The sequence below is a fragment of the Macrosteles quadrilineatus genome, unplaced genomic scaffold (genome assembly GCF_028750875.1).
Source record: "Macrosteles quadrilineatus isolate MER2022 unplaced genomic scaffold, UCM_ALF_1.0 Scaffold_1__1_contigs__length_201487025, whole genome shotgun sequence".
NCBI lineage: Eukaryota > Metazoa > Arthropoda > Insecta > Hemiptera > Cicadellidae > Macrosteles > Macrosteles quadrilineatus.
Genome location: NW_026542594.1, coordinates 192785329 through 192808294, shown reverse-complemented (window position 1 = coordinate 192808294; position 22966 = coordinate 192785329). Strand labels below are relative to the sequence as shown.

Sequence of the window (22966 nt, the reverse complement as noted above, 5' to 3'; positions counted from 1 at the left end):
AATCTGATTCATATGTGCAATGTGCAATATAAATTAGGTAAGATCGTGTCAAAATAGCTAAAACCCAGTTATGTAAGATCATTATGATAGATGTTTTATATGAATAAGTAGTTGAACATGACTATTTATGTAAACTTTATGTAGGAACGGTATTATCTATGGCAGGCGCTGAACGCCGCCCGCACTACGTAAATGTATGCCATGTAGCTTGTAGTTTACACGGGCGCTAAACGTGTCATGTAGCCGCGCAGTTTGTTTTTGTTTATAAACCGTGAAACCTTTCCTAGTATCCAATTATGTTAAACACACCGTTTTGGTTCCTGAATATTCATAGAATCCAATTTGTCGTGCCGTGGCTTGTTTAATGCTATCTTTCTCACTGACAAAACGGATTACAAGGATAATCTTGGATAATTTCCTACAGCGGTGTTGATTTTCGTGTGAATACATTGTTGAAATGCTATTCAACGGATAACAATTTATAGTCTGTATTCCAGGTAGACGAAGGGTCAGAAGACAGGTTCCATGATACATACTATAGTTGTTGGGGTTTGTAATTTGGTTTGCCACACTACACAGTTAACAGCTGTTTTATGGTCTGTTTGCAGTCCTGAAAGTCGTTTTTTACATGAAAGGATCGGTAAACTCAGCTCGAGTCCCGTTAATGTTAAATTTACCGATCATTCTTACGGAGATCTTTTTTTTTTCAAAAGCGCGTAACATGAGTTTCTTCAGTAGGCTCTCGACGAAACTACACAATATCATAGAGGTTTAAAAACGTTACCCTTTTATAGAAGTCGAACATTCTGTTAACGTGTTGTATTGGAATAGTGCATATTAAACAGTTTTGCGATTGTATGTAGTTTTAATTACGCTCTCTATTTGTTACTGGTAGAGAGTTGGTTCTCCCGGGAAAGTGTTAACGGTAGCGTGAAATCACGCGTTCGACAAGCCTAGCATGGGAAATCATGCTATTGCTATAGTCTGTATAGTGGAACCTGTCTCCTGACCCTTCGTTGACATTTGATTGACCCGGCCTTACACCATTGGCAGCCCCAGGAGACAGAGACAGGTCCCATCATACATACTATAGTACCGTAAATACCTACTTTTCGGCCTTGTGACGTAATTTAATATACTACTACGGTATTTTATTTCCACTTCCGATACTTTGTAATATTAAACGTGTGGTCACTACTCGTGACCTAGTATCCCAAGTCATTTCTACAAGTTGTGTTGACGCGATGTAGGTCACAGCGTTAAAGCTCTAATGACCGATTAGTGGCACAAAATCGATGTGTACCAGCGGTAAATATGTAAATAGCTACAACACGAGCACGCAAAATGTGTATTGATCGAGAGATAAGCGACCTTTCAACTTGCTGTGACCTTCAGAGACCTTTGTATATAGTTCAGCGGTGATATAGGTGTTGCTGTATCGACCTGGTCTGGAAATGTCGCCACTTGTGGAACTGCTTACCATTGTTAGAAACAGCTGTATTTGTTGGCGGATTCGAATTGAATCCACTCTACAACAGGAACATTTGATGAAAGTGTTCAATACGTGAAATTTTTAGTGAATTTCCCATATAGGGAAGCTATTACCGTAGTACTCATGGTAAGACATGGACCACGGGACCGATTTACTTTTTCTTTTTGAGGTCCCTAGAGGCAAAACACCATCCGTTCAAATTCATATATATATATATATATGTGTCCGTTAGCACGATCACTCGAGCAAAAATTAACGTGTAAACCTACATATTTATTCGAACGAGTTTGCGAACCAGCATGATTGGACCATGGGAACGGGGTTTTATGGGGTAAAAATTTGTTTTTCTTGTTTTTGACCCTCAAAACTTAAAATTTCCCAAATTTTTTCTACTCTAGACCATTTTGAAGAGCTTAAAAAACAAATAATTTAGTATATTTAAGTTTTTCTGTATGATTATTGGTTACGGAGAAAGTTGTAGAAAAATAGGTTTATCCCATTTTTTACCCAAAAAAACACAAAATTTTGCAATTTCTTTCCAAACCATTTTGTAGAGCTTAAAAAACAAATAGTTTTGTATGTTGAAGCGTTATTATGCGCCTAATGGTTACAGTGAAAATTTCAAAGAATTGTGAATTTAAAATTCCCAGAAAATGAAAACTGTTGTAGTTTACTTTTTTATGGGCATATGTTGATAAATTTTGGCAAAATTATTTATTTCATCCCATACTATTGACATATGGAAAAAAAACACTTTTTACCTTCCCCGTAGCAGCAAACCCAAGCACTTGTTAAATCTAATGTTATTTAAATTGGGAATAAATATGTCTTATTTTTTGGAAATATTTTAGTAAAAATGTAATCAGACAAGTTGAAATTTGCTTACTCTGCAGGTTTGCTGCGGGTACTACTTAAACTTTTCACAGCTATTTTCATAATTTAGATCCGGTATTTGTATCTAAGGCGGTTTCATAAAATCGGGAACGATAGAAAACTTGGATTTACAATGTGTTACCCTTGAAAACATCCTCACAAATTGAACAGTGTAATTTAACTGATATTAATTAACAACAAGATAAAAATTTAATTTGAATGTAGTTTAAAACTTTAGTTTAAAACCTTGCTAAAACCATAGCATACTTTAACATTTTTGTAAGGGAACGCTCCAAACCCTGGCCACCTTACCATGTTTATAATGTCAACGTTTTGTTAAATAACATCATTAATTCATAACCCATTGACAAATGGTATATGGGTACAGAAACAATCTTGCTGTGAATCCAACCAGCAGTTTTCAGATATGAAGGCGAGCGCTAATTTTCTCTATAGTCACTTGGCTCCTCAGAAAATTATGCCACCAATCCACCTATCCGCCAATTTTGGAAAAAGGTAGTTACAATTCAATCTTAATGCGGTAAATCAATCTACAGTATTTGTAAGCGATAGCAAAGAAGAAAGTTCAATGCTTTCTAACAACTTTTAATCGACTGATATATGAAACGTTTTGACATTGTTTGATAAATCTGTGCTTCATTCTACAATAACCAGGAAGGCAATCTTTAAGTTGTACATCAATATGGTCACCGTTTCTAACACACAGCTGTTTCCATTACCAATCCAACTTCCATTACTGTAGCTATACAATCAGACCATTGAGAGTCCAACTCCTTTTATGGTGTGAATGGTAAAGTGCTCAAGGCCACAATGCCATCTGCTCACAGATGTTCTCATGTTTATGTGTTTTGTATATGTCTGTACTCAGATTGAGAGAAGACAAAATTAATTGTTTATTTTGATCAAGAAGTTATTCAATGAATTGTTGTACCAGTAAGATTACTTTGGTAGAAACTCTGACTTCTGGTAATTTAGATATATTCCAGGTGATGATGTAAGTTACAGATTTTTGTCGGATTCAATTCAGCAACATTTTATCAAATTCAAACTGAATGGACAAACTATTTTACACTTAGCTTCTTTAGGTAACATAAAAAAATATCGCAGCAACAATAACTAAAAATATTTTGTAGACTGTAGCACATTCTGCAAGTGGCTAAGTTCATTCAAATTTGTAAATTTTTAATAATTAATTGACTAAAATGGCCAATATAGATGTGATGTCGGTTTTAAGACCCAAAAATCAATGGTAAAATATATTAAAAATTTATTTCCTTAACAACTTTGATTGAAGGAGTTAAAAAATGTAGTAAAAAATATATTTCCAACTGTTTGTTTTAAATAGCCATGCATCCAAAAGTTCAGTATTCATATGAGTGTTCATACCATTACCATTACCATTACCAACTGGCGATCGTTGACCAGATGTCTGGATTGATCTTGTCACATAAAATTTACTTTTAAAAATGAAATAAACTAATATTTACAATATTTACACTCCATGGCGGCCGGATTCATACTCAAAAGTCCATTGCAGTGGTTTGTGCTTAGATGGAAGGAAACATAGCTTTATTCAGCAAAAAATGTGTCTTTAATCACTCTACAATTTTTACCCCAACATTTTCTTTGTTTGAAGTAGGCTATTATTGGTGGTTTGGAATCAGTGGTGTATAAGAGATAATTACATACATTATCCATTACAATTGGTGAAAATACAAAGTTTTCTCAAAGTTATGGAATCTGGAATTTAATCCCGTCTTCCCAAACACACAAACTTTCACATTTATAATATTAGTAAAATTAATTCAAAAATCCAGCTAATACTGGAAAATCACAATTAAAAACATACAGGAAACTGTATAGTCGATACAAAAAAATCAGAATATGTCCACAATAACTTCTCCAAACGGAAAAAGAAAACTCCGCAAGTTTTGGTGAAGCTTTTTTACCTCAAGAACTCACTTAAACGGAAGCAGATAAATTTCCAAAACACTAAAAGGGCAAGAGTGGAACGGAGTTTATGTGTATGGCAACGGCACATGCCTGCCTGCGTGTCTTCCCACCTTAACTGTCAAACTGGAGACATCTGGAGCGATATTGTAATGGCATTGTTGATGGACGCTGTAATAATCTGTCATGTCGTTCGACTTTACACTGTCTCTTACGATACACTCGCTGGTTCACAGATCTTTCAATGGTGTTAAACATATGGAAAAGTTTTAGACGTAACTTCCTATTTTGAGTTTATATTGTTTATATTGCAGAGAGTTGTGTAAAATCTATTTAATGTATTTTAGAGGTCAACCACTAAGCGCAAACTAAATATTACTATAGTATGTATAATTATAAAGCTTACGTACAAGTTATAACCCAAAAATTTTTTCGATGACCTAATATAAAAAATCTATGAGGAAAAATTCCATACAATTTGTTCATGAAACTTTTCTGAAAATACTATGAACATTTTTAATTTTATATAAAAATATTAGGTTGTAAGTGGAAAATATTATTGCAAAAAGGATTATAAAAGATTGTTGTGTTATCCTCACACATTTTTATTTATATCATATTTTCAAAATTCTGTAAATTTGGCATTAATAGGAGAGTGAGTGCAAAATGTATGAGGGAAGATTGGTGACTTTTGGGGAAAAAGCACATCCAAACGTGGTCTAAGAACATTAAAAATCCAGCTTTCCCAGAATTACTTTCGATACAAAATCTTTATTGACTAGGCTATGTTGTATTATGTTGACTTCAAACGTTTCAGAGACACTGCAGTTCTTCATCGTGCGGAGCCAGTAGTGCAAGCTCTTTGACTCAAATTCAATAAGAATTTTGATTATAGTCCTCGCCACCCTAAGTTGAGGCAGCCCAAGGCCGCACGGCGTATATCTAGTGCGTCTTTGGCTGCCTCAACTTAGGGTGGCGAGGACTATACATAGACTGCTATTGTGTATGTGGTGATGTTTACTTACTATAGTTATTTATTCTTGTTACAGGTTCCGCAAGACTTTACAGACTTCAATCTGTTGTGGACCGGAGTTCATCCCAAACCTCAAGTACTCCGGTCTCTCAGCAGCCATCAACGGGTCAACCATTTCCCCAGGTACTCTACTGCCCAGTTCTCATGAATGGAGTAAAGTGTTACAACTTTCCTTTTAAAGTAGTACCGACATTCTCATTTTTATTGGTTTTGAAAGTGGTGACAGTTTTAGATAGCCTATATATACACTCAGGCAGATGAGTAAATTAATTGGAATCCATCTTAAATTTACGTTTAAGGTTTAGACCATATACTATTTGTGATGTGGAAAGCGAATAGGGACCTCCTGTCGGCAATTTTTGATTTTGAGTTATATATCTATTTGAATTCCTTCCTATGTTATTTCTCCAAAAGATACGAAAACGTACCTCTTGTTGGGACCGAAAAATCTGTCAGATATTTTGTTCTCCGTAAGCTGAACTTTGTTGTAGTTCACTAAATTTCCACTAGAATGCAGGACAGTTCATTTTTTGGACTAAAGTCTGTTTATAAAGTGAATTTTAGAAATGGGACCTCTTGTCACTATGGCAAAATAAAATTGAGTGACAAGAGGTACCTTTTCACTTTCCACATCACATTTGACGATTTCTTTGTTGGGTTAGTAGTTAAGACAGTGGAATTGATATGACAGGTGCACTAAAATACTCAACGGAATTTGTATACAATGTTTTGATTGAAATCACCAATACTGTGGAACCTCGATAACAAGTCACCCTTCATAACTTGTGTAATTTTCAACACCTGTTGAATTTATTTTTACCCTAAACCACGTGTTGTTCCAACCCTTGAAATAAGTCACCCTTGATAACAAGTCTTTAATAATCTCATTGAGTCCAGTTTTTCTTTTTACACTTTTGGCTTTTGGCTAAGCTGTTGACCCTTGTCTTGCTAATATAGTCTACTGTCATAGTAAAATATCTTAAATAAAAAATATTGTCTCGATAAGTAAACGTTAGGCATAAATGCCTTGAGTGAAAGAATAACTTTGAATAAACATGTGTTTTAGAACGTCAAATTTAAAACGCATCCTATTCAATCTATTCCTATTGGGAACAGCCATTAAAAAATTCTAGTGCACATGTTGCTCAAATTCGAGCAACTGCAAAATATTATAGACGTTCAATGCTAATAACAGTCGCAATTTCCGATGACTTAAAAGAGTCAACTCAAAGATTATGTAATCAATCACCCCACTCCAGTTATCGAAACTGAAAACGTGTTGTATTGTGTGTATCATGTGTTTACTATGAACAGCTGTAATTAACACAAATAATTTGTCTGTTTAAATGAACAAAATCTTTTCTTCATAAGAAATACATTGGGATTTTGATGGCCTGTGGGGCAAAGCCCGAGGACATTTAATACAGGAATTGGTGAAAGGGAGTGTCTACACAATAAATACATAATTTTGACACATCTTTTGTAAAAATCCGTCCATTATTAACGGAGGAGTAGTGTTTCGTAGAAATCACCTTCACGCATTATATATAAGGATACAAAAAAGTGATAGTTAAATTATTTAGGTTCCCAGCATTTAATATGTCCCCCAGCTACAGAAATCTGTTTTTGTAACTAAAAAATAAAAAAAGAGTTGACAGTAGACAAAATGAAAATATAATAATAAGCATACTTTCCTCAAGTATTTTTTACCAAACTGTTTATACTGCTGTTTAATTTGTTTGTGTTCCATTCACAGATCCTACGAACTGACAAGAAAAGATCGGCTTTACAAGAACATAGAAAAGATGCAGCACGCCAAGGGTGTGAAACACTTTGATTTCATACCTCAGACGTTCGTAATGCCCGGGGACTTCCGGGAACTCACGACTTGTCACTACCGAACCAGGGGACCTTGGATAGTCAAACCTGTGGCGTCCTCACGGGGCCGAGGGATATATATTGTCAATTCTGTGAGTAATGTTCTCTGTTTATTCGTGGTTTTTGTCCAAGTAATATTCATTTGTTAGCATCGTACTACAGTTGAACCTCTATAAGATGAATTTCAAGGGGTACGGGAAACATTCGTACTATAGAGGAATTCTTAATAAAGAGGGTCGTTTTATCGAGGTTTAATGCTGCTGTTATTCTTCTTATAGAGGTTTCTCCTCGCTCCAAGGTTTCTCCAAACAATGACTGAGGAAGGAGGAGGGATGGGTGGGGGTTTCATGTTGAGACAAGCTTCTGTTTGTTTTGAAAACTACGTACTATGGAGGTTAGATTATGATAAATTTGTCTTATAGAGGTTAATCAGTCCTAGCCCATGTCACAAACAAATTCGTCTTATGGAGGTTTTTAACTTAATTACTACGTTGTATAGAGGTGTTTTTAGCATTCACCTTTATGACAGTGTCAAGGGGATTAAAAAAAAATCAACTTATCGAGGAATTTGTTTTTTCGAGGTTCGTACAAATGAAGTTCAACTGTACACAATATATTGGGTTAACAAAGGAATTTTTACATTTCTATAAGTTTTTTTTGTCTTAGGGCACTAGCCTCTGCCACGGAATTGTTTTTCACATTACTTCAGGCTTGACCTAGAGGTTGCAGCATCACTTAGATTAAATACTCTTTAGGTGACCAGTTCGGTGTAAAGTTTTTGGTGACAGCTAGTGACATAATCGTGGGAAGAAGGAAAACAAGTTGAATGACATTGGTATTTTGTCACAGAAGATTATTCTTGTGTTACCAAAGCAACAAAACTAACCTACACCGATCTAGTACAGACTCAATTTTATTGGCTGATTAATAAAAACAATAGCAACGTGAATTTATTAGTGAAACCCTCACAGGGTGCTCATCCTCGCCTTAAAAAATAGTGCCAAGTTATGAATTTAAATAATGAATTGAACATTTGCAAATAATAATACTTGATGCTGAATATTGATATATTTCATTCGGGTCAAGCCAAGCAAATTAATTAGGAAATTTAACTTTGCTGTACTAAACCTGTTGGGACAAAACGCAAAGTGGGCACAGTTCTACATGTTCTGAATGAACAATAGCCTAAAAGTGAATTCTTTTAACAACTGGTGAGTTTTCTTATTACAATGTAAAATCCGTGTTTCTAGCCCCTGAGCTGTAACGTTATTAGGTAGGCTTTACCTTCGTCAATCAGCTCAAAAGCATTAGCTGTCGTTTAAACGGCGGTAACAACAGTTAAATCTTCTGAACTGATTGACGAAGGCAAGCCTATTTTTTGTGTTTTTTAGGGAACATAATAAATTAACCTGACTAAACCTACGCTAGTAAAATTACTTGGTTTCAGTTTTCATGAAACCAAGAAAGTTGTGACAGGTTTCTCAAATATATTTTACTTTAATATTTTTCTTTGAAATGGTGACCATACAAAGTAGGTATTTTACGCCAAGTATGAATGGAGATGAGTGTAGGATGAGTGGCGCGATCTTGTAGTCTTGTTAGTGACTAAGTTATATGACCTAATTAACTCACACAAAGTCAGTGACGGTGACAATTGACATAGCAGAACAAATTAAAAGGTTATAAACTCGATAACCAAGGGTAACTAATGAGTTCAAGTGAGCATCACCTTCAGTCACATGATGAAGTGATGTGGAATCTTTGCTGGTTGTTATTGACATGTCTAATGCATGGTAAGTGGGGCGGCTCACGCAAACCACCCCACTAACTACAACCACTCATATCTACCCTTCACCCTTTACCGTGTCTAACTCCGCTCTCGAGCTCATTAAGTAGTTTTTGATTGATTTGGAAATCGGAAACTTCACAACCCATATATTGGATTTTTAATTTTTACTTTGGGGTGAAATACTAATAATAGGGACACAGAGAAGACAAAATAATAGTAGGAAAGAAAAATGGCTAATTTGACATGTGCTGCAGCCTGGGAATTGAGTTTAGAACTAGTTTACACTTTTTTTGACCAGTGTATGATTGGGGCGGAAAATATGATCAAAGTTCGAGGGGTCTATGTCCAAGGCTTCGATTTGTTTCCGCCTAGGAGTCAGTTATGAAGATGGTTAGAATCCTGTCTTGGAGATGTCTATAGTGAAATTCATGATGAGTTTACTTGTAACAGAGTTTATTAGGTGAGAAGTCTAAAATAAAAAGTGTATTCTCTGGATAGAAGTTGACCGTATATTACCTGGTTTGCACCTTAAATCAAACGAGTAATCTGTCTACCAAAACTTTAAAAAATCTGACTTATGTGTTCATGAAATGAGGGAACACCTTGATAAAAAAGGTTTAGTTACATCGCTTTAATCTCAGAGAAGTAAGGAACAGAGGAAACATTCAGAGGCACACTAGGTGCATAACACTAGTTGCTGGTGCCTAGGGCAAAGTCAAACACCACCCTCGCCCTCATGTACTACAACACTCACAGTAGAGGAGGACCCTGTGACCTGTGCAATAGGATTTTCCGCATAGTGCTCACTGCTCATGCTCTTCCTTGCTCGTCACAAGTACATAATTGCGGCACATAATACTAGAGCTGAAAGCGCATGGTTGTGCTCATAAGCAAGTTTTCTCTTTACCTTCTGTATGCGGTAATCTATAGTATTAATAGTGTTAACATGTATTGTAAACAATAACTACGTTTACAGCCTGACGAAGTGCCTTTGGAAGAGTCGCTGGTGGTGGCCAAGTACATAGAGAACCCGCTGCTGGTGTCCGGTCACAAGTGTGACTTGCGGCTGTACGTGGCTGTGACCTCTTACGACCCTCTCATGGTGTATCTGTACGAGGAGGGGCTGGTGCGACTGGCCACTGTGAAGTACGACAACAACCGTAAACATCTGTGGAACCCCTGCATGCATCTGTGTAACTACAGCATCAACAAACACCACTCTGACTACATAAAGGTAAATGTGTTGTTTGAGGAAATGTTTAGGACATTATCTGATAATTTAATATTAAATACTTCACACTATACTTGATATTGAATGTGCCAGTAAGAGATGAGCATTGATAAGTGATTTTTTTGAAACATCAATGTTTTTCTATTGGTGTTCAATGTTTTTTACATGGTGGGTAGCCAATTCATATGTTTGCTACATCAATGTTCTTATTCCAACATCGATATTTTTGGCTCACAATGAATTTTAGTCAGGACAAGCAGTTGAATCTCGGTATTTATTCCATTGAGAGGATGATAAAAAATCAAATAAAAAAATGTCTCAAACTGGACTAGACTAGACTTTACTTAGACTAGAGTAGAGTGAGATAACTATCTACATTGAAGAGGTGCTAGTTCTAAGTAGCCTACTGACAAAAATCAATTCATCTGTAATAAATTTCAGTGGCAGAACTCCTGCTCCAGCATTTAGATTCTTGTAGGCGTGAAAGAGAAACTGCCCACCTAGAATGTCTAGCTAGTAGCTAGGTTGATTAGAATAGGCGTGGCTGAAGGCAGATAAGCTTCTAAACTAATAAATATCGATTATCGATGTTCTTGGCCTAAAAACATTGATGTTTTCGTAAAAAGGTTATCTGTACAGCGATGGTTGATAACTATGTTACCATCAATGTCAGTTATTTCTAGTACCAGCTTGAATACCGAATTAGCAAGATTTTACAATACTCATCAGGTTACATCAGATTTGTTTTGAGTGATAGAGTAGATTCGCTAGTCCTAACTCTGCCTTTGCATTTCTAACTGTCGTTTTGTGTTCGGCAGTCTGAGGACCCGGAGGCTGAAGATGTCGGACACAAATGGACTCTGAGTGCCTTGTTGCGACACCTCAAGTCTCTCAACTACGACACGGCCTTGCTGATGCAGCGGATAGAAGAGGTCATCATCAAGTCTCTCTTGGCCACTGCACCGTCCATCATCGCCGCTTGCAAACTGTTTGTCCCTTCATACGTTAACTGTTTTGGTAAGTCTAATCCTATAGTAGTTTCTATTCCAGTCATCAGATTTTTACTTGTGGTTTCTAAAGAATTATGTAGGCCCCTATATGTTGGTTGTCTTTGTTAAGTTTCGGCATAGACTAACCAACACAAGTAGACTTCTCATCCCATTGTAAATTTTGAAGCTCGTTTTTCATGTCTAGTTCATGTACGCCACACTGGGCGCTAGTGTCGACGAAATTTTGTTTCTATTATTTTAGGGTTAATTTCTTGATTTGTGCTTTACTGTAGGGTTAAATAACTAGGGGACGATTTATTGTTTATGATTAGATTGTATTATTTGGTTAAACGAGGTTTTAAATTCCTGTATTAACGGGAAACAAATTGTAAACAAAACACGACCTCTACATAAACCGTACAGAACTAACAATAAAATTGTCTTCAGCTGTTCCATTAGGATGAGAAATCTACTAAGGGAGTATGTTTTATCTATGGTTTCGGTAAGATTTACCATTGATTTAAATTATATGCTAGAAAAAAGATGTTTATTCAAGTGAAAATCAGAGATATGGAAAGGGAGGTATCATCAATTAATACTGAATCTAAAGATGTAGTGCAGGAGGGGAGGTTGGTTATTTAAAGGAAAAAAATAACTGGCCCCAGAATGGAGCCCTGTGGTACACCTAACGAGCAGAGGGATAGGGCCTCAAGCAAGTCTCATCAATCCTTGATGAGAAGCCTCACTAAAGTCTGCTTTGTTTGTCTCCGTGTTGACAGTTTATCATGTTTACAGAACTTTACGGGTTTGACATTCTGATAGACTCGGAGCTGAAGCCGTGGCTTCTTGAGGTGAACCTGTCTCCGTCGCTGGGCTGCGACACTCCACTAGACACTAGGGTCAAGTCTGCGTTGTTGGTAGACCTGCTTACGCTGGTGGGATTGCCAGCGGTGGATCCGGTCGTGCGACCGCCCACACGAGCTCACCGTCCTACCACTGCGCCTCACCTCACCACGGTTAGTATCCTATCCTTGAAGAAATATTTGGGATAAAAGGTTTGATAGCGCTATATTTGGTTATTTAACTATAACATAAGATATTATTTTACCGAAGCTATTTTGTACAAATACATGGGCACATCAAATAAAATAGCACTTATAGGTAGGTTAAGATGAGGTGGAGTTTACTTAAATTATTTAGCTATCAATGTTCCTTTCAAATACTCTGAATCAAAATAAGGCTCTGCTGGTAAAAAAAATTGTTTCTTAAATAATTCTTGTGAGCAGTTCTCGGATATTTACAGGTTTGATATAAAATCCAATCGGCAAGCTACAATTTTACTACTGTCACTTTTATACAATCTACTGGGGCATAATATTGTTTCTAGTTTCTTCTTCTAATTTCATAGACATGTATAGAATTAATTCCTTAAACTAAGTTTGTGTTAATTGTTTTTATGTAGACAAGACATTAAAAAATATATACAGAATAATACAAAGTTAGAATATCATGATCAATAACAAATGGTCTGCAGTTATTTTATCAAGGGTTTAACAATCATTTTGCACAGCCCTTTTTTGAATTCAGATGGTTGTGATTGTATTAAGAGAATTTTAGAAGAGAGCTGAATAAATGATATGACAGCTTTGTTACTGACTAAGCATCCGCTGGTGCTTTAGCCATATTTATCTTTTAAAAGCCCCAATGATCAAGGACAACTGGGTCCAGTTTTGAACTGTTAAAAAGATTCAGACTTTTCTCAGGATCGAACTAGCAACCATATGATAACCAGGTGGCACTATATCCACTCAAAGTTGAACTTAAAATCTTCAAATACTTCCTGTATGTTGTAGTCTCGCCGTGTACAGTCTGCGGACTCCCTGCCCAACGTGAAGCATCGCGTACACAGCGCTCCGTCACATTCTCACAGCCTCACAGCTGAAGAGACCCGTGTAGTGAGGTACGCCAAGGCGCAGTACGAGCGACGCGGAGGCTTCATACGCATCTTCCCCTCCGCCGAGAGCTGGAAACGTTACTCAGCATATCTCGGTAATATACTGAACTGTTTGAAAATGAATTGAGTTCAGCTAGCTTACCTGAGACAATTGAATGTCCTGGAGCTAATAGATACAATAAATTAACAATAAATATGACACAGATATTTTGTCCTATTTATATTTTGTAGGTTCATTGAAATGTCTGTGTTTTTGTGTTGTTTTATTTGTGCCTAATCATTAGTCCCTGCACTCTAAATTTTCTCAAGTAGCTGAATTATATTATCTTTATGACAAATTCCTTACTATAAATTGGCTTAGTAAAATATTACCTTGGTAGTACACTGTTATTCTGTTTTAATGTGGTTGGATTCATAAACATAATTATGTAGAATCGACTTAACTAGCAGTGTAATTTTAGTTTGGTATACCTATTTTCATTCTTCTAAAGTATGTTCAAATTCTTTCCTGATCTGCTTACTAATGTACGAGGGTGGTTTTTAAAGTAAGGGCCATGTTGCGTCCATAGCTTGCTTGTACGCCACAACTAGGCTCCTCGCCACTTATGGGCATCATTCGTGAACAGCTACCACATTTACAGCTCTATAGCTGACACGTACGCTTCGCTGTGTGTTTAAACCATAAAAAAGTTTAAACCATCAAATGTCTTGCCGCTTGCGAGATAAGGTTAGTGATTTGTACTTTGTTTACAAGAAACATGTCCAATGCCAAAATCCATCGCCAGATGACTGAAGGCTATGGCCTTAATGCAATGAGTGAGGGTAAAGTGTGTAAATGGGTTATGGAGTGCGAAAATGGCTGTGGAATCCTTTTTCCCGTGTGGTCTTCTGTTAAAAGTACTTAACAAGTACTTAACAAAAATACAATTCCTCGTGGATTAAACATATTCACGGCTATTTTTAAACTCCCTAGCCTATTTCTACCCTCAACCCCCTATTTGCAACAGGGCCATAAACTTTATAGTAGGGATGGACGAGATTGGATTTTTAGTTCGAGACGAGACGAGACGAAATTTTTTATTTCTCATAAAATTTCGAGACGAGATCGAGACGGGATTTCCCTTCTCATACACAACGAGAAATGCACGTTCGGAATTTTTACCTGATTTTGTAAGAGTGTTAGATGACTGTTTAAATACAAAAATAATGATAATAGGCAAGAATATTTACAATCTTTTATTAAAAAACATCAGCATAACATTTTTTTATTAATCACGCCTAACTTATTAAAAATGCCTACGATTAGGAAACATAGTGATATCAGTTAGGATAGAGTTCAACTTATCCTAAAATAAAATAAATCTTAAAATAAAATATCTATTTTTATAAAATAGTTACTTGTTTTGACTTTTTTATAGTAATAAAACATTCCTCACACTGCTAACACTTAGCAAAACTTCTCAAATGTTATTAAAATAATTAAAGTAATATTTACATTTAAAGAATTAATTAAATAAGAACGCCTTCGCAAAGGAAACGCAACTACAACACGCTCCTGTATTGCGGGCATTGCATTGACTTTCTGCAGGCTTTTTTAATTTTTTTTTTTTTTTTAAATTCTTGTCTCGATAAAAATCTCGGCCAAAAAAGAAATCTCGTCTCGTGTAACGAGATTTAAAATTTCCCGAAATTTCGAGACTTGACCATCCCTACTTTATAGTCATCTGGCGATGAATGTCAGCATCGTATGTATTTCTTGCGGTAAAAACGTGTCACTGACCTTATCTCGTACGCGACAAGAGATTCAATAGCTTAAATAATTTTAAAAACACAGCGAAGCAAACATGTTAGCTACAGAGCTGCAAATGGTGTCATTTTGCTCACAAATGATGCCACTAAGTGGAGAGGAGCCTCGTTGTGGAGTACTAGTGAACTACGGATTTGTACGCAAATACAGCCGTTACCCCTTGTGTTTTAACCCAAATAAAAATAAAAGCGAAGGATTAGTGTAGAATGGTGTGAGATGATTTGTGTAGCTTTAAAAGTGACTATGAACTGCTGGGTCCAGGTCTGAACTATTAAAAGCTACAAACTTTTCTCAGGATACTTGGTGAGCACTAAAACCGATCTAAAAAGGCCGTTCTTTACCGACCTTCTCTTGCAGACCCTGTGACAGGCATCCCATCAGTACCTCCAGGCACACAGTGGTGTGTTCCTCCCAACCACAACATCAACTTGACACTTCACCAACAGCTGTTCCCCGATTCCATCACGTCGCTGTTGCCATCGGTGATCAGTGCCGAGCGTCTGTGTCGCTACGAGCGAGCGCTCAGCCGGGGACACCGCAGCAGTCTGGACGAAGCGCAGCATGGAACAGTGACCAACGACACTCAACAGGACACTCAGTTGGATACTAGAGTGCTCAAACAGGAACTCGTCAAGTGCCTGAACGATGGGTTCAAGCTGAGGTAATAATGTATAAATAATTACTATTGTAAAATATAGTTAAGACTATGACCTTTAAATTCCTATACTGTTGAATTGGTTTACAAACAGTTTTTTAGGGTATTTACTCTAACATGTAAACTTTAAGCGGTGAATGAGTTGAATTTTGCCTCGTAAAGATATCTGGATTTGGCTTGAATTTTTTCATGTAAAAAAGGTTAAGTTACCAGATGTAGCCTTGTGGTCCAAGTCTTGTCCATGATGGATTGTGCATACCAATTTTATACCAATTCCGCATAGAAATTTTTGTAATCCATGTTTGTTTATTATCATTGTCATGTGTGTCATCCTATCATAAAAATGTGTTGTAAAATGATAAATAGAAATGCCATTTAGGTTTTAGCGGGCTTAAAACAAACTAATTGTGTGTCATACAATGTGCAGTAAGATCCAGGCTCGGCAGGCGTTCGGACAGTACCTGCAGTGTGTTCTGGGCCGCATGAGTGGACAAAGGACCAAGGCCAAGTTGAGGTTTGACGACGGAGACAGTGAACTCATCCTTCGCTTCTTGCAGAGAGCAAGTCACAACCTGCGCACAGCTTATCATGTCAAGGTTGGTGGTTTGGTAATGTTGAAATAAACAAATATTTGTATGATTTTTCAATTTTTGTGAGAGTTGTCTTAGAGTATAAATAATATAAAACAGACCAAAGGCACAAAACTAGGGATGGACGGGTCCCGAAATTTTGGGAATTTTTTAGGAAAAAAATATTCCCGATTATCGGGACGGGATTACATTCTATTCGGGAATTTTTCGGGACGGGATTTGGTCCGATCGTCGGCGATTTTGCCGCTTCGCGAGTGCCGATGACGCCGCTATTGTGAGCGATAGGTCCGCGAACGCAGGAGACGAAGTCATTTCGATGATTGCGCCGTGACCGCGGAGTCATAACGACGATCGCGCCGTGACCGCGAGTCATACCGACGATCGCGCCGTGACCGCGGAGTCCTACCGACGATCGTGCCGTGACTGCGGAGTCATACTGACGATCATGCCGTGATGGCGAGTCATATCGACGATCACCCCGTGACCGCGGAGTCATACCGACGATCACCCCGTAACCGCGGAGTCATACCGACGATCACGCCGTGACGTGACCGCGGAGTTATTCTGACAATCACGCCGTGACCGCGAGTCATACCGACGATCACCCCGTGACCGCGGAGTCATACCGACGATCAGGCCGTGACGTGACCGCGGAGTTATTCTGACAATCACGCCGTGACCGCGAGTCATACCGACGATCACCCCGTGACCGCGGAGTCAAACCGACGATCACGCCGTGATCGCGAGTCAAACCGACGATCACCCCGTGACCGCGAGTCATACCGACAATCACCCCGTGACCGCAGTCATTTTGACGATCGCACCGTGACCGCCAGTCATTTCGACCACGAGTCACAAGTTTCTATAGGTACCTGTAAATTGCTACCCATTTTTTGGTTTTTATAGATTAGTGCCACAAACGGTAAAAATTGATTTTGTATGTCTTTTTTGGTAACTGCAACTCAAGACTTTCTTTTTATGCATAGAAAAAAATCCCGTCCCGTCCCGTCCCGAAAATCGGGAAGGAAATAAAAATCCCGTCCCGTCCCGTCCCGAACCAAAAATTCAATCCCGTCCATCCCTACACAAAACTATCAAGTCTAGTTGCGTTTGTAACAAATAGTAGGCAAACAAAGTGGGAAACTGTGACTTGAATTATGATATGTATTAGTCAATCACAATTCAATCAACCATCTTTTATAATGATGAACAATGTTGTGTGAAATTGTTTGTTTTCCAACTGAGTTTATAGTTTTTGCATTGATTTAGTTCATTATCTTATCCTATCTTATCGAACGTTAGTGACACATTTGAATCTTTTAATTGGCAAATGTGTTCACTGGAGCTGTTCTAAGATTTTGTCCTTTTCAGCCTTAGATCTGTTGGATCTGTTGTACAAACTTATAGACAGACTTTTTCTTTAAGTTTTGGTTGGATAACAAATAATACTCTAATATAAAAACAATTGACAAGGAACTCAACAAAAATAATTGAGTGAACTAAATTGTCAACTCTATTGCTGATACATTATTTACCTTATGAGACTATTCTGTTACTAACATCAGCCTTCAATGTTTGTACAGCCCCCCAACAGAAGCCTGGTAGGCAAGGACCGTGTTGCTATTGTAGCCAAGAACCTTAGTGACTTTCTGTACATATACAACAGAGAGACAGAGTCCATGTCTTTGCCTACAGACACCAACAACTTTGTACCAAACAGACTCTTCACCCTTTTTCTGCAAGTGGCCAAGTGAGTACTATTTGTACAAATATTTGTATTGGTGAGTCGGTAGCGCTGCGGACTTCGGGCCCAAGGCAGTATTGTGGGTTCGGATTCTGGTACCTGTCACTACTTTTTCTGACTGGTCTGTATTATCTGTGGTCCACTGTATTAGAGTAAAAAATATAATACTGTTTACAGGCCAAAGGCACTAAACATTCAAGTCTCATTCCTAATATACTAATTGTGAGAAACCAAAGCTACAAACTGTGACTGTGAATGAACAGTGGCTGGTAACGTGAGTAATAATATCTTTGGTTAAAAATTTGGTGTATTGTGTTTTGTCTTATCTATGCCAATGGCATTTATTAAAGTTTTTTTGAAAGGGAACAATCCACACCCTAGTCTAGTTACCATCTAACGTTGACCTTTTTTTAGAACGCATCACTAACTCATAGCCCAATGACAAATGTCTGTCGTTCTGGGTCTGGAAACGATCTCAATTGATAATTGGAATCGAACCAGCGACCTTCAGATTTGAAGGCGAGCACTAGAAGAAAAAGAACCACTCGGCTACCCAGACAATTAAACAACATAAATCGTTAATTTATTTCAGCACATTCTGTCAGTAGCTCATTTTGTATACATCCATTCTGATTTTGAAATGGGGCTTTAAACTTTAAAGGAAATATGGAATGTATAATTCCCTCAACAGTTAAAGGTTTTACCACAAAGCAAACATAAAAAAAATCTGTGTGTACCATTAAAGTGTATAAATATTTTACAATGGTCAGTCTACTCAATCTGACTTATTAAGGGAACCAAAAATCATCCTCACCTATAACAGTTGAATCAATGAATACAAACCTGATAAGAAGCGAAATGGTTATGGAGAGTAGTTAGACTCAAATTTTGCCGCCAAAAGAGCTTCGCGTAGCCACCGCTAGAATGTGCTTGCGCAGCGGCCACGTTGGTTGATCTCCCTCTCTCTCTAATCTGATTTTTTCTCACTCTCACTCAGCCAGCTGACTTGGCCATGTGCTCGCGTTAGTAGCGCCTTTGCTACCTAGCGGCCGCTGCGGGAACCATCCAAAATTAAAATACTCCCAGAATGAATTTTTAACATAGGCATTGCGCTGCTTATAAGATTTGTATTCATAGGGTGAATCCTGTTCCAACTATTAATGTATACAACTACTACTTTTAGTCCAAGAGAAAACTGCACATATCAAACTTCTGTGGGATTTTTGTGAAGGGAAGTTGTGACTATGGGGAATCTCTTTATTATGTGTCACATAATGGTGTGGTACCGGGTGTTTACCTTCAAATTGCCCTGTTTGGTTTTTATGACGTCGTAAATCCTAGATGGCTGCCATGTGTGACATCTATTCATTAAATTAATAATAACTCTTTCCAGAATAAAATAATCCGATTTTAGTTTACACCATTGAATTCAGCTCGAAAAAGCAAACGATTTGGTATCTTGAATCATTGCTCTATGCCAAAATATTGCACACGGTAAACACAGAACATTGTCGCCATGTTATCCTTTTGGGGAAAAAATAAAGTTGTATATCTTGCTTATTTCTCAACATATCTTAATAAAAATATTTCCTGAAGTATCTGTTCTCCACTTCGATTGTTGACAGTTTATTTGTTGTTTAATGTAGTTTTGTACATCTTCAATTGATTGTGTTCTGGTGTGTTGTTACAGAGAGAGTGACCTAGAGCAGATCCTAGTGTTGAACACACAACTACACAAGTGTGCCCAGGTACTGCTAGGCCAATGTGGCAGTCCGTCAGCAGCCAAACTGCAAACTCAGAGTCTTCTGCACAGCATCAGCAAACCACTCAACCCTCACGAGAAGGTAATGTCAATGTGCCAAGTTGAATTTTGAATATAGATAGACAGATTGGTTAACTAACAAATAAATTGAAATCGAGAACGTGTTCTGCAGTCATGGTGGAAACGAGTACAACTTCTGTGGTTGCAGAGAATCGTCATCGTTTCCCGCAATTACGACGAAACCATGAACATCACCTGCAATCGCTCGACTTCGCAGACGATGACAGAAACAACTTGGCACGGTCAATGTGAAATTGTAAGAATCTTCCGAGGTTGCTGAGAAATTGACAAAATAGATTGTGAACATCGTTTGCTGTCACTGTAAAATCAAAAACATTCTTTTGCAGTCTCAGGAAAATTCAAATTGTAAACAGCTTTTGCAATTGCAGAGACTTGATTATCGTCTTCCGCGATTGCAGCAAAATCGTAAACAGTATCTGCAATCGCAATGATCAATTGTTACAGAAATCTGTTCATTCCGAATACCCGCTTATCTAATCTAAACAGAGTTTGGTCCTTGTTAGTTCAGAACTGTAATGATTGCACATTTTTGTAAAGGGTGCGCCAAAAAAACCTGACGGTTTCTGTTTTGTAATAAGTCAGCTGTTATACTAGCTAGAGACCTCATTGTTGTAGTGAACGATTGCTTATGTTATGCCATTTTTAGGTTATGTTTGGTAAAACATCATGTCGTCAAAAGAAAGTTACTGTCTAGTGTGGTGCAGTGTGGTGTGGCACTGTTTGGAGTCATCAGACCATATGTTTTTGAGGACGAAAGTGGGAACACCCCCCCTGTCACTGTAAACTCGGAACGCTATTTGGAAATACCATGGATAAAACATACTCCCTTAGTAGATTTCTCATTCTAATGGAACAGATGAAGACAATTTTATTGTTAGATCTGTACGGTTTATGTAGAGGTCATGTTTTGTTTACAATTTGTTTCCCGTTAATACAGTCATTTAAAACCTCGTTTAACCAAATAATACGATATAATCATAAACAATAAATTGTCCCCTAGTTATTTAACCAAACAGTAAAGTACAAATCAAGAAATTAACCCCAAAATAATAGAAACAAAATTTTGTCGACACTAGCGCCCAGTGTGGCGTACATGAACTAGACATGAAAAACGAGCTTCAAAATTTACAATGGGATGAGAAGTCTACTTGTGTTGGTTAGTCTATGGAAATACTGAGGGGGGTTTTGGTTCCACAACTGCGGATGTTATGAGGGATAGACATGACTAATACATGGTTTCAACAGGACGGCGCAACTTGTCATACAGCCAATTATTCAATGTCAGTTTTGCGTGAACTCTTTCCCGGTAAAGTGATCTCTTGGTTTGGTGGTGTGCTGTGGTCAGTTCGATCTCAGTTCGATATTGGAATCTGCATTGCTCGTTAAGAAGAATCCTAATATTTTTGTAACTAACAGCATGGTCCACAATTACAATACAAGAAGAGCAACAAATCCTCATGTACCACAAGTAAATTCCACCCTTGCAAGCAAGAGCCCTTACTTCAATAGTATAAAGATTTACAATAAATTGCCTCAGTACATTACGCAAGAGCCTTCTATCAACAAATTCAAGAACCTGCTTAAAACATTTTTAAGTCAAGCGGCCTACTACAGTGTTGATGAAATATATGTCTAGGCCATGTGCATGAAGAGGAAATGAATCAATTTTATTAATTAAAAGCAAGAAAAGTATAAAAACCTGACGACCACGTCGCTGATGCGATACCAGTGGGAATTCTCCAACATGTCTTCCAACAACAACAACATGATCCCCAGACTTAATTTTGTGTGACTGTTGGCTGTGGGGATACTTAAAAAGCAAAATGTTTGTTTTGAAATTTCAAACCATCCCTGAACTCAAGCAGTGTATCAGGGAAGAGATTGCTTCTATTCATCAGGCGAAGGTGACTGCAAATATGCAAAACAATGTGAAGCCTGTGTTTAGGAGAAGGTGATATAACCTGAGTGATATAATTTTTCATAAATGAAAATGGCTAGTAGTGTGTACAATAAAACGCTATTTAATACATGAAATTGTAGTTTGTTCTTGAGTTATTTAGTATTAAAAACCGTCAGGTTATTTTGGCGCACCCTTTACCTCAACGCACAGCTGATTGTGATATTTGTTACAGGCAACATTCCTGGACTGTGATTGTAACAAGAAGAGTTTCCCTCAGTTGCTGAGTGGAAACAAGGAGAACGTGCGATCACATCCTAAAGTTTCCAGAGCTCTATAGCCACCGCCATCTTCTTCAGCTTGCATTTTAGCTTGGTAGTTCCTAAAGCGAGCCAAAGATAACGAGATTACTATATCAAATAGTTTTTGACAATCCAAAACTGTAGATTGATGGTTAGAATTGTCACTATATAATTACTTATTTTTTTAATGTTGTGTTATGAATTTTTATTATTTTTTACAGCTTGATTTTAAATGAAGCCTAAGTAATCTCTTTATGTGGCTTGGAATTGTTGCAAGTTATTTGATGCCTTATTACTTTTTTTCTATTTATTTATTTAAACATTTTCAATTTAAGACTATTATTTATATTTTTAAGACCGAGAAGTGTACTTATGTTGGTTGTGTTGTTACGTTTTTGTAAAGAATGTTATTTTATCTATTTTGCTTTATTTATTGTAGGATTTGATTTGTATTTAAGAGTCACCATGTAATGTTGCAATTAAAGTGTTTTATATAATTGAAACTGTACAAAAATTTTAAATTGAGGCAGCTAAAAAGGATTTTTGTGCCCCTCCTTTTAAAAGGTAAAAACTTAAAATAACTTGGAATACTTAATGTAGTTAACGATCCTAATTTTTTAGAGTCATATATTAACAAAATAAATAACTGTCTATTATTTTTTTTTATGTGTTTTTCCACAATTATTTTATGACGAAGAAACAAATTTTAAAGTAAACACTGTAGTTAATGGGCAGATTTTAGAAAACAATACTCAAATCAATTTGATGATCAATTTGAACTTGATAAAACAAATTCTCCTCTTTCAACTTCAACCTAAATATTTGTACAGTTTTTAATATTTGATGTAGGGAATGAAATGAATACAATATAAAATTTCAAGCTTTTGATCCCTTACACATAATTGTGAAGACATTTCC

General features: G+C 37.1%; 1 protein-coding gene across 1 annotated transcript; it reads left to right on the top strand.

The window, feature by feature from the left end:
- Window positions 1-4425: 4425 nt before the first annotated feature.
- On the top strand, window positions 4426-22676 carry LOC129003593 (tubulin polyglutamylase TTLL5-like). The gene is made up of 12 exons (XM_054431892.1): window positions 4426-4509; window positions 5386-5492; window positions 7126-7339; window positions 10013-10270; window positions 11086-11284; window positions 12052-12272; window positions 13110-13305; window positions 15375-15678; window positions 16100-16268; window positions 17846-18012; window positions 19697-19850; window positions 21982-22676. The coding sequence occupies exons 1-12, from the start codon at window positions 4426-4428 to the stop codon at window positions 22084-22086; spliced, it is 2178 nt and encodes a 725-aa protein (XP_054287867.1). The 3' UTR covers window positions 22087-22676.
- Window positions 22677-22966: the final 290 nt, after the last annotated feature.